General features: G+C 54.1%; 2 protein-coding genes across 11 annotated transcripts in view; one reads left to right on the top strand and one right to left on the bottom strand.

Annotated features, from left to right (window-relative positions):
* IKBKB (inhibitor of nuclear factor kappa B kinase subunit beta) overlaps positions 1-14,376 on the bottom strand; it is a 229,314-nt gene that overhangs the window by 113,199 nt on the left and 101,739 nt on the right. The gene's annotated exons all lie outside the window — the stretch shown is intronic.
* Positions 1-14,376, top strand: part of ANK1 (ankyrin 1) — a 63,267-nt gene that overhangs the window by 28,886 nt on the left and 20,005 nt on the right. For 7 of the 10 annotated variants that reach the window (XM_069877362.1, XM_069877366.1, XM_069877363.1 and 4 more), the window contains exons 2-11: positions 3,875-3,976; positions 9,487-9,585; positions 10,628-10,726; positions 11,252-11,350; positions 11,464-11,649; positions 11,788-11,886; positions 12,460-12,558; positions 12,885-12,983; positions 13,410-13,607; positions 13,690-13,788. In XM_069877362.1, coding sequence (XP_069733463.1) covers positions 3,875-3,976; positions 9,487-9,585; positions 10,628-10,726; positions 11,252-11,350; positions 11,464-11,649; positions 11,788-11,886; positions 12,460-12,558; positions 12,885-12,983; positions 13,410-13,607; positions 13,690-13,788 — 1,179 coding nt within the window. Of the gene's footprint in view, positions 1-120; positions 254-394; positions 528-2,000; positions 2,055-3,874; positions 3,977-9,486; positions 9,586-10,627; positions 10,727-11,251; positions 11,351-11,463; positions 11,650-11,787; positions 11,887-12,459; positions 12,559-12,884; positions 12,984-13,409; positions 13,608-13,689; positions 13,789-14,376 lie in introns of those variants that run through there. The other 3 variants (XM_069877364.1, XM_069877370.1, XM_069877367.1) reach the window with 3 other exon arrangements.

The following is a 14,376-nucleotide window of genomic DNA, read 5'->3' on the forward strand; positions in this document are numbered from 1 at the left end:
GAGGGCAGTGTAGCGGGATGTATGTGTGCCTTTTGCCAGTCTGGAACAGTGTGGCGACTTGCTTCTTGCCTTTCTTTATGTCCCAGAAAAGACTGTGAGATCAGCCAAGTCCCTGAACTCATTTGTACTTGGGAATCATCTACTTACAGCATTCAGCAGCTTGTGCAGAGTGGGCTCCTGACAAATGTGGCCATCTTTTCCAGAAAGAGAAAATGTTGAGACCCTCCCGTCTTTTATCGGTGATGTGCATAAGGTGGGAGCTCCTCCCTGGGTGGCACTGAGAGCAAGGCACTGCCAGAAGAGATTAGGTCAGGACTCCAGCCAAGGCCAGGAGACAGAGCAGAGCTACTGAACCTCTGAGTGCAGCAAACCTTGAAATCTAGCCCGAGCCTCTGGTTTGGTAGAACTTTCCCTCTGCTCCTTGCCTTAGCCATGGCTACAATGCAATGGGTGTGCTTGGGTCGTGACTTCTTGTCTGGGGGCTAAGGAGCTGGGACATTCATGCAGGGGCAGTAATGCTTTGCAGGGTAAGTCTGTGACAGCAGGAAGACACCTCTCAATAGGAACAGAAGAAGCCACTAATCAGGGCCAGGAGAGGGAAAGGGACATATTTAGATTGTCAGCAGACAAGGGGAGCTTTTTCTTGAAAGAAAAGTTAAGGGGAGGAGAATAGAAGCACAGTCCAATGTGCCGTGCTATTTTTTTACATTAGAACATCTTGGAGAACTTTGCAAAATCTGGATCTGAGGCTTTTCCCTCCGTGAATTGCTGGGAGTAGCGTCCTGACACTTCACAGCTCAAATGTCCACAGATCTGTGGAGCACAACACCTGTGTTGTAGGCTTTAGCAGCCATCTAAGAGTGCGAGAGGTACGCAATAGCAAGTGAGACAGTTTATTTTCTCCCCTGGAATAGCTCCTTCCTGGGAAATCAGTGGGAAGGCAAGGGAAAATGGAAAGAAACTACAAACTCCAAAGAAAGGAAAACCAGTAAGAGGCAGCCTTGGAAGCAGTTGCTGCATATCCTTGGGCATATGGACAGCAAGTGATGGTGTGCAGATATGGAGGCGGGGGATGAGGGGTGCATGTGGCATGCCCATGCTGTGCTTCATGCTTATTAGTGGGTGGTAACTGTGCAAAGTGTGTGTCTGTTTAGGTACGTTGGCGTTGTGCTGACTGGGATGTGTGTGTGTTTCTTTTTGCTGTGCACACCTATGTGTGTCCATAGGGTCTCTGCATTTCTTGCTGTCACTGCTCGCTTTTGCTGAAATTCAGGAGATGGCAGTGACCCAATAATCTGTACATCAGTTCCCTGGCTAGTCTAGTGTTGTCTTGATCTCTGTGACACCCCAAAGTAAAGAGAGCTGTTGTGAGTGAATGCTCCCTGAGGAACAGGTAGGCAGTCCAACCTCAGAAGGTCTGTGTGACTGCAGAGCTATTTCCTTTGTTTTTACCATTTGAGCTGAGCTATCCCTTCTTCTCTGGCTGTATTTGTTGTCTGACTGCTGTAGTCTGATGTCCTACATCCCTGGAAGGCACATGCTGAGCTTGGGAAGGAGAAGGGCAGCTCCTCTTAAGCACCCAAGCCTCAGCATGTTCTCCAAGGCCCTGGACCCAGCACCCAGAGGGTTGGGAGGGAGCTACACCCCTCTCCTCTGTGACAGCTGTTACCTGTGCAATGCCAAGCCCCTGGGCATGTCTGTGGGGCTGCTCTTTCTCTGCTGTTCCCAAGGTGGTACCTGCAGCTCTGACCCTCTCCCTGCACTTGGCAGCAGGCATCTGCTTTCTGGAGGTGGCTTAGTATTAAATATCCTGTCTGACACAATAATGGAGAGAAAATGAACAAATTCCATTAGCGGCTGGCGATCCCTGCAGGGTCTGCGTTGGAGCGAGGAGGGAGCCTGTATTTTTAGATAGAATGCAATGTAACTTACTGGCGCTCTCAAAGCTGGGGAGTCGATAACCAAGGAGGGAGAGAGGGGACACCAGGCTCAGGTTTCAGCTGAAGTGCCGGGCTATGGCAGCACGAAAGCGCAGGTCCGATCCAGACGTGGCTGTGAGTATACAACACACTTCTCCTTCATCCCTACAGAGACCTCCACTTTGCTTTTCCGCTTGCTTTCTGCCTGTGGTCTCTGCTGCTGGGCGTGCTGGGGCTTCGGAAGCCCCTTCGTTGCTGGAGCCTGTAGTTTTACGATTTTAATCTTCTCAGCTCCTTGTGTGTCCCAAGGGTGGGCAATCCTGGCTGAGCTGTGCTTTGACTTTCTCAGGGGTTAGGTCTCAAAGGTTGGTGCTGTGGCTGGCATGCCAGCAGCATCGCTGAGGTGCTGCCCTGTCATTGATCCTGACCGGAGATGCAGAGGCTTCTAGCAGGGTCCTGAGTTGGAAAAGTGCTTTGCATTCAACTTGCTGCTTGAAGCTGTCAATGTTTCCTCACTAAAGCCAGACAGCACACAAGGCTTGGAGTGCAGACGTGCACTTGCTAAGTGCAGTGCTGGTACTGTCTTCTGCTTCTTGCAGTAGAGCCTCCTGTATGCACAGAGCACTGAGGCTCCACACCACGTCTCTGTGCTCGCAGTCATCCACAGAGCCAGCAGCTCTGCTGTGAATCTGGGGGCTCTTCCCAGATGGATGGGGCTATCCTCTGAGGTGGCAGCAAGTGGAGCCAGCTGGCAGAGAAGGTCTTGCGATCAGTGTGTGTGTACATGGAGGCTGCACGCCGGGGCAGGACATGGTGCTGCTGCCCCTCTGACCTGTCCCTCTGACCCTGCTGCCCTAGAAGGGGCTGTGGCACCCGGCCACTGCTGTGGGAGCCCAGGCTGAGTTCTGCAGCATGCGTCCAGCACAGAGGGGGCCAGGACATCTGGTCTGTGGTCCTTCCTTAGAAGTATGAGAGTTGAGCAGAAAGGACGGGCTGGAGGAGGCAGATGGAGGAGTTCAGAAGGCAGCCGAGTTGTGCTGCTCCAAAGTCCAAATTCAGATGGCTGAGGCTGTGAAGAGAAGGAAAGAGAGGAGACCTGCACCTGTGTGGTACATCATCCTGCCCAGGTCTGCCTCCAGTGCTGTCGTCTGTGGCAGGGGTTCTGATTTTCTATTGGAGCTGAAAGCAGAGGAGCGTATCCTTTGCCCTTGTCTCATGGCTCTTTGCTGCAGAAGACTCTTTGGGTGGCACCTAGCAGTTACCAGTCCGAGGTCCTAGCCTCATTGAGCCACATCGCTGCATTTCCACCTTGTTGTTCTCCACCTTCTAGTGAGCCATCCCATGGTGTTCATTTGCTGCTTTACACTGCTAAATAGAGTTGCTCCAGGAATTGCTGTGCCTTGGCTGGGGTGGCTGGTATTTCATGGTGCAAGGAGGCACTACCATGCTTCTGTTGGCAGAGTTGCGGGGCGCTCAGCCAGGGTCATTGCCCCTGGTGCCAGTACTTGGACTCACCGCTGTGGTTACCCAGTGGTTTCTGGAGGACAGCAGGGACAGGCTCCCAGCAGCTGCAGTCCAAGTCTCATCTGTTCCTGCCAGGACACGGAGGTCTTTCCTGGGCCAAGGGAGGCTGCCGTGGTTGCAGGGGTCCCTTTAGAGCTTCCTCCCTACCCTGCGTGCGGTGCTGGGGCGAGCTGCAGACCTCACGTGACTCTCCTGCCCCGTCATCTGGATACTCTCCACTAGTCCATGTCCTAGCCATGCTTCTTTCCATCTGATTTGGGGTACCTCAGTCTGTTCCAGCAGCTGCCGCCTTGACCTGCCCAGCCTCTGCCTTTTCTGCCTGGCCTCTGTAGCCGTGTTCTCTGAAACTGAGTGAAGAGCTGTCCCTGTGCTGGGAATGGGGGAGAGATGGGAGACTCAGAGTCTCATACTTTTGCTTTTCTTTCCCGAAGGCTGATGCTGCAACCAGTTTCTTGAGAGCTGCAAGATCTGGGAATCTGGACAAAGCCTTGGATCACCTCAGGAATGGGGTAGATATTAACACCTGTAACCAGGTAGGTGAAACTCACAGGGCACCATCCCTAGTTCATGTGACAATGTGCCGTGCAGTGGCTCCCGCAGGCTTGATGACAGTCTCTGCACTGCTTCCTTACACTCTTCCTTGCACACGCTTCCTTGGGATGAAGGCAGGGAATTTCCTACCTCCTGCCACGCTTGCTCTGCTCTTTAGAGCTGATTGGGAGCACCTGCCCTGGTCCTACAGCCCTTCCTGCCATGGAACAGAGAAGTTGGCTGGGAATCGGTTACCTGACAGAGGAAGCTAAAAAACGTTGTGGGAGAGGTTGCCTGTCCTGACCTCGCTCCCCTCCTGCACCGGTTGCGCCTGGCCCCTGGTGGAGCATCTGGGAAGAGATAAAGGGGGTGCTGTGTTAGGTGGAGCGCGACAGCAACTCTGCTGTGCGGTGGTGATTCCCTGGCGATTAATTGCTTTGCAAAGGCATCATACAGTCTCCAGGCGCTTGTCTGTAGAGCTGTGGCATGCCCAGCTGCACAGCATCTGGGTAGACCATGGAGCCGTAACCATCAGTGCAGTGGGGAAATCCTGGATTGAGTGTCCTGGCAGACCCTGTCCTCCTCTCACTTGCACCAGGCAACCTGCAGCCCCTTTTCCCTGCCTGGACTGGGCAGCTGGCATAGGAACTCCTAACCAGAACTGAGCTCGGGGCACAGGCCACGCAGGGCAGACTGCAGTGCGGGAGTGGTCCATTGCTGGGGAACCTTCCACATCTGAGCTGGGTGGAAACACCTCCTATGCTGGGGAGGAAAACGGTTGAGCAAAAGGCAGATCTGGACCAATTTTCTTTGGCACAGGGTAGGCAGCAATAGCTAAAAAGATCTAGGGAGCCTGGCAGTACCATCTGGAACAAAGGGCATTAACGAGTAAGCAGACAGGGAGATCTGTGGCTCCTTTAGGCTGGCAAGTGACTGGGAGAGCTGGAGGGGCCTCAGCTGCTTATGAGAAGGCGGAGCAGATAGCTGTGAAGAGTGTAGCACAGTGGCTGGGACGTCACAGGCATCGCTCATGGGAATATTACCTTCGCCTGCAGTGCTCAGACTTTCAGATTCCCTGAAGCTGCAGCTTAACACGAGCAGGGGGTGTATGCAAAATGCCAGTCGTGGCGTCTTAGGAGGTGCTGGGCAGGTGGAGCCCCTCCTAGCCCAAAGCAGAGACAGGTCCACCAGGACCCAGGAGAGGAGAGCTGCAGGCATAGAGAAACTGGTTGCACATAAACGATAGAACATTTTGTACCTGTGTAGCTGCCAAATGCAAGTGGCTCAGCCTGAATCCAGGGTAGGTGTTGAAGGGAGAGACTCGGTGGGTTTGGGCTGCGCAGGGGGACAGACAGACTGCACTGCTGGCTGCTTTCCAGGGTGGTAGTGGTGCTGGGGAGGCTGACTCAGTAGGTGGTACAAATATATATTCACCTGGTTCAGCACCAAGCCCCCAAACCAAGAGTAGTTCAGACCTACTGATTTGTGCACTGCTGTGGCCCATGCTGTTACTGCAGACAGGTTCCCTCAGGAAATGCCATGACTCCTCTTTTCTGACTGATGGTACCATGCAGCTGGGCTTCTGCAGGGCCCTGGGCACACTGCAGCATGCGTTCTCCTCTCTGGGACACTAGATGAGGTTTGGGAAAAGCTCAGAGATGCTCGTTTTGTTCATCACTGTGTTATCTGGATTCTTAGTTCTTAATCGGCATCTAGCTACTCTCAAAGATTTCTGTCCTGGGGCTATGTGGGGACATCTGGGATTTAGATCAGAGGGATCTTGTAGGGAGAAAAGGTAGAAAATTTTCAATTTCAGAGTCCTTTCAAGGTAAGCTTTTCCATGGGGCCCTGTTGGGGTTAGGGGCTCTGACCTCATAAGCGTTTTGGAGATGTACAGGATCTGAAAAGAGGACAGGCCATGTGCCACTGGGCTGCAGGACTCTGCTCACAGTCAGCACTGAGCAGGTTGCGTGCTGGCACCCGGCAGGATCTTTCAAGTTGCTGTGCTTCATATCAGAATTTGTCCCAGTCATTGAAACCCAGCTTCTGCTCTGTGAGTCTATCCTGGGGGAGCAGAAGCCCTTGTGATTGAGCCACAGCAGCGGGCTGATCGCTGGAAGCAGTCACGCTACTCCTGTTTCCAAATGCCTAGCTACAAATGTGTGGAGGCAAATAGGTGTTTAATGCACCCACTGCTCCCTTACGGACCTCTGGGAAAGCAAGTCACAAGGAGCAGCGAGATCCTGCTGCTGATATTAGCGCTGCTGTTCTCTCCTGGGAAGAATGGGGATGCTGCCATATGTGGCACATTTGTGTACGTCTTCTGGAGCAGAGCCTGGCAGGGAAAATCATCTTTCTTTGCCTGTTCACAAGTGGCTTAGAGTTCCCTTCTTCCAGTTTCTGTGGTGTCTGGAGGAGAGGGGCAAGAGTTGGTGGGGGCTGTGCTTGGCCATGCTGGCCCATGTCTTCTGAGATGGGAGACTCCACAAGCTGAGTGTGCCGTGGATGTTCACTCATTTCTGATCGCAAGCTTAAAAGCAGAGGGAGGATTTCTACATCCATGGTTCCTGCACCACTCTAGTGCAGAGAAATATGTGGCTCTGGAGAGGTATCTGCAAAGAACTGAAACAGGGAGATCCAACCACAAGCTAAAGACGATGTCTTTAAACTTCTTCCTTGCCCAGAGAGATGGACAGTCCTCAGCTGTCCCCACTGACTGGCTGTGAGTCCTGCTTCCAGCCAGATTTCTGGTGCTGGTGAGGGGATTTAACAACTTGATGGGGAACATGTGGCTACAACAGTATGAGGCACCTCCATCAGTGACGTCTTTGTGCTGGTTCCTGCCATCTCCCTGAGGTTAGATGGCACTTTGGGGTTTCCTTCTGAGGAATATCAGACCTGTGGGAAAGGTCCAACCTCACATGTCCTGTATAGAATAAAGAGGGATATATGTGGTCAGACCTATCCCACAGGCCCTGTATTCTTACTCAAGTCCAGAGACCTTGACATGCCATCTGATCTTCACCCAGCTGATTTCATCCCCTTCATTGCTGCCACCTGCATCAGTGCTTTCATCACTGCCTCTCTCACCTTTCGAATTCCTGCATGCTCCCATCTCATCCAGGAGGAGCTGCATGCCTGAGGATGAATGCACCTTGTTGCCAGGACCCTCACCAGCTGGGAACAGCGCTGTGCAAGCACCCAGATGCCAGGAGATGTCTCTGATAGAGTGGCTGGGCAGTCCTGAGGGGCAGTCCCACGCAGGGCGCTGCTTTGGTACAGGTGAAGGGCAAAGTCCCACCTTTTGTGTTTTTCTGTGGGGCTGTGTTTGTTGCATTAACAGCCAGCAACTGGGACTTTTGGGAAGCATTTGCAGCGCTTAGTGAGGGGAATACAGCACCTTTCAAATTAAGCACATGCTATGGCGGTTTTGGGTCAGATGAGCTGTCAAGCCAAAGCAAATGTGCAAAACAGCCTGGTTTTGTTCCTGGAGCAGAAATATTGATGGGCCACTGGGAAATGGTCTTCTGCAGATATTGTGCTTATTGCTGTAAGGCCAGAGAATAGTGATTCATCATAGGTTTTCAGCATTCAAAAGATTATTTATGGATCCCCTGCATAAGAGTGTATGTGTTGAGGAGAGCAACTGAACATCAGTGGCCTGGCACTCCAGGTGTTCATTCCATGCCTGGAACCGAGAAAAAGTGTGTGTGTGTTTGTGGCCACATATCCAGCCTGTGAGCTCATGAAGGTGAGGCTGCTAATGACCATCTTTATGAGGCGTGTCTTAGTCAGAGAAGGTGATGGACTGAGAGTGGCCAGGCCTGGTTGGGGAGTATTTCCTTGCTATGGCCCTGTTCTACACATGTTGCAGCATTCCCGCTTCATTTTCCTGTGGAAGCAGGCCTTTCGTGCTTGAGGCATTAGGGAACTTTGGAGCTGGTGTGCTGATGAAGTCTCTGGATTCTTAGGGTTTTGCTCTTTGTGCTGCAATCAGAATTGAGCAGAAGAATCTGACACTCTGGCTATGATCCTGGATAGCTGGTGCTTTGAGTCAGAGAGGGTAGAAAACCTTTTCCCAGTATGATAGTGCTCTTGAAGCTGTTCTGAATTTAACTGGAGTGTTGAGGGCTGGAACTGAAGCCTCCCTGGCCAATTTCTGCTCCCCTACCTATATTCAGGTGGGGATGAAGCAATTCTGTGAAGCAAACCTGCCAGTGCTCTACTGGAGCCGAAACAGATGGTTGGGAGGTGGAGTACTTGGGCAGGACTGTGAGCTCCCGGGGAGCTGGCATCTCTCTTCCACGTGACGGCATTGCATAGAGGTGGGTAAACATAGTGCATCCACCTGGGAGAAGTGAGGGTCGAGGGAAGTTTGCCATATGGGTGAAAAGTGACATCTGAAATTGCCTGCAAGTGTTTAATCTCTTTGCCAGCAAATATCCCAGTGCTTTCGTTCACACCTGGAAAATAGAAGAAGGTATCAGAAATAGTGGAGCGGAAGCTGTCTTAGCAGCCTCACGGGTGCTGACTGGCCTGATGCCTTCTGCCAGCCCAGGGATGCTAAAAGGGCACTGGCCAGCCCTTTGCTGCTATTGCTCAGGTTCCATGTGTAGGAAGAAGGTGAGCTAAATTGGGGCACATGCAGAGATGTTTCTGAGAAGTCACATCAGTTGTTTGGCAGCTTCCTGGAACTGGTAGACCTTAAAGTGGCACAGCCAACAAGTTTCTCTGTGCCCTTTGCTGTAGCAAAGCTCTGAGGGAGCAAAGCTGACCCTCTGCTGAGTGTTGGCTGTGGGAAGGGGCTGCTGGTGGGCAGTCTGCAGCACAAGGAAGAAGCTGCTGCTGGACTGGAAGCTCCTGAGCTGCTGTGAATTAAATTTGGCTGCTGCTTGATAAAATCATTGTCCCAGGCAGAGCTTCTTGCTGCACTCCTGTCTGTGTAAATGTTAATGTTTAAGGTTTGTATGTTCACTTATACAGCAGTTCTGGTGCATCCTCACCGTGGGCCATACACAAAGCTCAGCTCTGTGCTTTAGGCTTGAAAAGCCTGACTGGAGGCAGAAGATCACAGGGGTGGAGGGGACCCCAAGGAGAGTCACTTGAGCAAAGACAGGAGTTGGATTCAGGGATGTGTCATCAGCAGGGAGGACTGAAACAGTGCCTGTGGTGCCAAACACATGCTGAACTGTGGTATCACCCATCTGTAGAACCCCATCTATGGGGGCTGCATGTTTTACTTGCAGAGAAACCTCCAGCATTAGTCAGCAACCCAGCATCAGCTGCGTGCAGTTGACCTGGCAGCATGGAGGTAACCGTGGCCATCATGCTGGATGTCAGCACAGGGCACGAGGGCAAGGCACCGGCTCCTGCTGCCACCAGCCTGGCCTTTCTCTAGCATGGGACAAGCACCCACAGTTATGTCTGCACAGGAGCTCAGAGTAGGGGGTTCTCTGGAAAGCCCCAGCTCCACCAGTGACTGATGCCCTTCTCCCACCTTTGCTCCCATCAGAATGGGCTGAACGCCTTGCACCTGGCTTCCAAGGAGGGCCACGTGAAAATGGTGGTGGAGCTGCTGCACAAGGAGATCATTTTGGAGACAACGACCAAGGTGAGGGCTGGGGAATCTGGTCACATTAATCACGTTACTCCCAGACACGCCAGCGGTAGCTGGGTGGTGAATCATGCTGTTTGCTTTCGGCCCTGGAAAGCCTACGCTGGTGGCAATGCTGCTGGGCACTGGGCTCCAATTTCAGTGCAGCCAAAGCCATGCTGGGCACCTCCAGGGGGTGAGAGGTTCCTATCCCTCATGGGGGTCCACGGGTACCACTGTGAGATCAAGAGAGGAATAACAAATGCCACTACATGTGCTAGTGCTGTCTTTGCTCACATCTCTGGCACTGGCTGCTGGCTCTGGTCAGCCTTTGCTGCCCCAGGGCAGCCCCTGCATGTTGCAACACTGAGATGGCCTTCGTACTGCTGTTGCAAGCCTGGAGAGCTCTGATGCTCCTTAAATAACCTATCTTTCTTTCCTTGCGTCTCCACAGCGGGGTGTGGTTCTTTGCTCGCTGACAAGCAAGACAAGGGTGCAAGCAGGCAGACCTGACAAAAGAGCAGCCTCCAGCACGTCTGAAGGGCTGTGAGAGCAGGAGGGGACCTGGCTTGCCACCTCCCAGGGCTCTGGGTGCGGAGCAGTCTCTGGCATTCTGCCACACCACCCAAAGGCAGAAGTCGGAAGAGCCTGTGTCTGCATTTTCCAGCCTGCTTATCATCCCTTCGCTCTGCTGGGATGCCTTGGCTACCAGGGTGCACACTGCAGTTTTGCCTGAAGGCTGCCAGCTCAGCTCCCCCATCCTCCCTCCCCTCCTCATCTCTTGGTGTTGGAGATACGCAGAGCCTGACGATGCACGCAGCTTTTGCTGCCAGTAACTTCATGGGAAGGATGAAATCACTCTCTTCCCTGGCCAGCAAATGCGAAGGATAGCTGCCTCGTCTGTAGCAGGGATGGGGCATGGAGCGAGGACCACATGGCCCCACAGGCTTCCCCTTGACAACTGCTCTGTTTGCAAATGTGTTAGCTCATGTCAGGCCCATCTTTCCTCAGCGTTCTGGGCTGCTCCAGTCCCTGAGCTCTGCACTCTGGTGTCTTTCAGAAAGGAAACACAGCCCTGCACATTGCTGCCCTGGCTGGACAACAGGATGTGGTCCGGGAACTGGTGAACTACGGAGCCAATGTCAATGCGCAGTCACAGGTGGAGTGACCAGGGCTGGCGTGGGAAAAGGATCCAGCGTGGATGGTGGCAGTGTCCTCAGGGTGGGAACTGTGCCCATCATGGGCACTGCAGCAGGCCCTTACCGTTTCTCTTTAGTCCTGTCCAGGGACAAGGGCTGCTCTGCCAGACTCCTGAAAGCAGACAAGTATGCGAGGGGTGGGGAGGGAGTCCCGAGGAATGTGAGGAGACAGCATGGTGTCTTTGCTGAAGGAGTCCATGGCAGCAGGCACAAGCATGCTGAACTAATCCTGAGAGGACTGATGGCTGATGCCTGCCTGGCATGTTGTTGTGAAGCATTCCATGGTTCTTTCTGGATGTGGGGAACCTTGGGCTCCAGCTCTCTCTAATTACTCCACCGTTGTTAGTTTTTCCCACCCATATTGGGTATGCCTTTGCCCCAGCTCAATGGGCTGCGGGTGTGAGTGTTGATGGAGTGCAGGTCTGCAAGGAGCTTAAGAAACTCAAGGAAGAGTTGTGCTGATATGCATGGCCCTGTGTTTGCAGAAAGGCTTCACACCCCTCTACATGGCAGCGCAAGAAAACCACCTGGAAGTTGTCAAGTTCTTGCTGGAAAATGGAGCCAACCAGAATGTAGCCACAGAGGTGAGAGCCCTGGGGAGGACCCTATGGTGCTGCTTGTTGGGGCTGTTGTTGGATGTTCCAGGTGCTGCCATGGCTCCTTGTCTCTCCCCGCTTTCACCCGCCTTTCCTTACAGGATGGCTTCACGCCACTGGCTGTAGCTCTGCAGCAAGGGCATGAGAACGTGGTTGCTCACCTGATCAACTATGGGACAAAGGGTAAGGTCCGCCTGCCTGCCCTGCACATTGCAGCCCGCAATGATGACACTCGCACAGCTGCTGTGCTGCTGCAGAATGACCCCAATGCTGACGTCCTCTCCAAGGTGTGTGGTTTTCCCATCCTGTCTCTGGGAGCTGTCCCACATCCCCAGGGAGAACAGCAGCTTGGTATGCTGTATTTAGCCATCCTTTCAGCGGAGAGCATGTGTCTGGCTGGGCTGATCCTTCCTTCTTTCCCCTAGACTGGATTTACCCCCTTGCACATTGCAGCCCACTACGAGAATCTCAGTGTGGCCCAGTTACTGCTGAACCGTGGAGCCAGCGTCAACTTCACACCCCAGGTGAGTGTGGAGTGGGAAGGCTGCCGGGACCAGTACTGCCTTAGCACCCGAGGAGGATGCCCTGCCTCCTTTCTGTGTAGGTGAAAGAGCAGCCACCAGGGCACAGTGGTGAAATGGGACTGTGCAGAAGGTAGCACATGATGCATGTCTGGGGATTTGCCATTGATAACCAGCATGGGACTTTTCTGCTCTATGTCCCCTCTGTTGAGTGCAGCCATGCGTCCCTGGGAGCTCTTGGGACTTTGTGTTCAGGCTGAGGGAAAACTGGTGCTGTTGCTGCAGGACAGAGCTTCTAACCTCTGCGTCTTGTGTGCCTCTTTTAGTCCCATAGGTGCAGCGAAATCTGTAGGCTGGTGCTTCCCTGTGAGGTCTGTGGAGGTTCTGTCCGCAGCCTTTAGCTGCAGGCAGGAGCAGGGGCTCACCCACTGTCCCAGCCATGTGAAACAAGCTGCTCCCCTGCACCACCCCTGGGAAAAGGGCTTTAGCTCTCCCCTGCCCCATGCCTCCTTGCAGCCCTTATGGGTGAAAGAGAAGGGCTTGCTCCCTCTAACAGACTGCTGTTCCTCCTGTCAGAACGGGATTACTCCCCTGCACATAGCCTCCCGCCGAGGCAACATCATCATGGTACGTCTGCTGCTGGACCGCGGTGCACAGATAGAGACAAGGACCAAGGTGAGGCAGCTTCTGAATACCCAGCAAGTACGCAGGCCACCTCCCTCCCTTCCCAAGCTCCTTGTATGCAGGGAGCACTGCCCAGTGCATACCCTGTGAAAATCTTGCTGGGTATGTGAGGAAAGGTCCCTGGTGCACTAAGGGGATGGACCAGGTTCTTTTCTGGTGCATGTAGAGCTGAGAGGAGGCCGTGTGGCCACAGTGGGTCTGCCCTGGGGGCTGAGGACAGGTTCAGTTTTGCCTTATTTTGCAAAGAGGTCCAGACTCTGTTACTCTCCTGCCCTCCCCTGTGCATGCTGAGCCCTTGAACCTCTCTCTTTCCCCAGGATGAGCTGACCCCCCTCCACTGTGCAGCTCGCAATGGACATGTGCGCATTGCAGAAATCCTGCTGGACCACGGGGCTCCCATTCAAGCCAAAACCAAGGTACTCATGGGATTCTGGGGGTTGTGCCTGGTGCCAGGTCCCAGGGCAGCACAGCGGGGTAACAAGCTGTGCACAGTTGTGGGATGCCACCGGTGGCTGGGCTTGGGCTGAGACTCTGGCCTGCTGAGGAGCAAGGAGCTTTCTGACCTTCTTGGCCCCAGCTGGAGCCTTTTGCCTGAGGGCTGCACGCTTCAAAGGGAGCAGTCCTGAGAAGGACAGCCTGTCCCACAGCAGTCTGTCCCTGCCCTCTGCTCAGCGTTGCTCCCCCGTCTCCGTGAGGGATTTAGGGGCTTCTTTCTGGTAGCACCCTGGGGAATGTGCCATCTCCTCTGCCCTAGAGCTGTGGCCAGGGAGGGAGGCAGGGGCTGGGTGGGACGCCTGGTCTGCCTCCTGGCCCAGCCCTGAGGTCCTGCTCCGCGGTCGCAGAACGGCTTGTCGCCAATCCACATGGCAGCGCAGGGTGACCACCTGGACTGTGTGCGCCTGCTCCTGCAATACAGCGCCGAGATTGACGACATCACTCTGGACCACCTCACGCCGCTGCACGTGGCTGCACACTGTGGGCATCACCGAGTGGCCAAGCTGCTGGTGGAGAAGGGAGCCAAGCCCAACTCCCGAGCCCTGGTGAGTGAGGAGGGGAGGCAGAACTGTGGTTGGGGAGAGGGAGAGTGTTCTCACAAATGACTGGACATCCATCTGCTTGCAGAACGGCTTCACACCCCTCCATATCGCCTGCAAGAAGAACCACATCCGAGTGATGGAGCTGCTGCTGAAGACGGGTGCCTCCATCGACGCTGTCACAGAGGTAGGTGGCTGCTGCATGCCAGCCCCGGCTCTCCTGCAGCCTGTGCAGAGTGGGCAGTGCTGCAGGGGATGATGGCCCCATTGCCTCTGCTGGTCCCCAGGTGCCTTCTTTGTTGTGCTTTAGAGCTCGCTGCAATTCAGAAGCTGTTGAGCCTGACAGAATCTCCTCACAGCCTGCTCCACAAAAGGCAGGGGGGCTGTGGACAGGCAGGAGCTCTCTGCATTCTCCTCAGCTCATCTGCTGGGCTGGGCACCTGGAGTTTCCCTCTGGGCTGGAGCGTGACCCAGGGCAGTGGAAGGAGGGGGCAGGAAGAGATGTTGGCAACGCCAGCAGCCTCTGTCTTGGCTCTTGGGCCCTTTCAAGTTAACCCTGAGCCAACCCGTGCCCTCGTGGCCAGGAAGGCCAAGGCTATCCTGGGCTGCACCGAGTGTGGCCAGCAGAGTGAAGGAGGTTCTCTTCCCCATCTGCTCTGCCTCAGGGAGGCTCCATCTGGAGTCCTGTGTCCAGTTCTGGGCTCCCCAGCTCTGGAAAGATAAGAAACCACTGGAGACAGTCCAGCAGAGGGCACAGAGATAGATAAGGGAGCAT

The sequence above is a fragment of the Phaenicophaeus curvirostris genome, chromosome 27, assembly GCF_032191515.1.
Source record: "Phaenicophaeus curvirostris isolate KB17595 chromosome 27, BPBGC_Pcur_1.0, whole genome shotgun sequence".
NCBI lineage: Eukaryota > Metazoa > Chordata > Aves > Cuculiformes > Cuculidae > Phaenicophaeus > Phaenicophaeus curvirostris.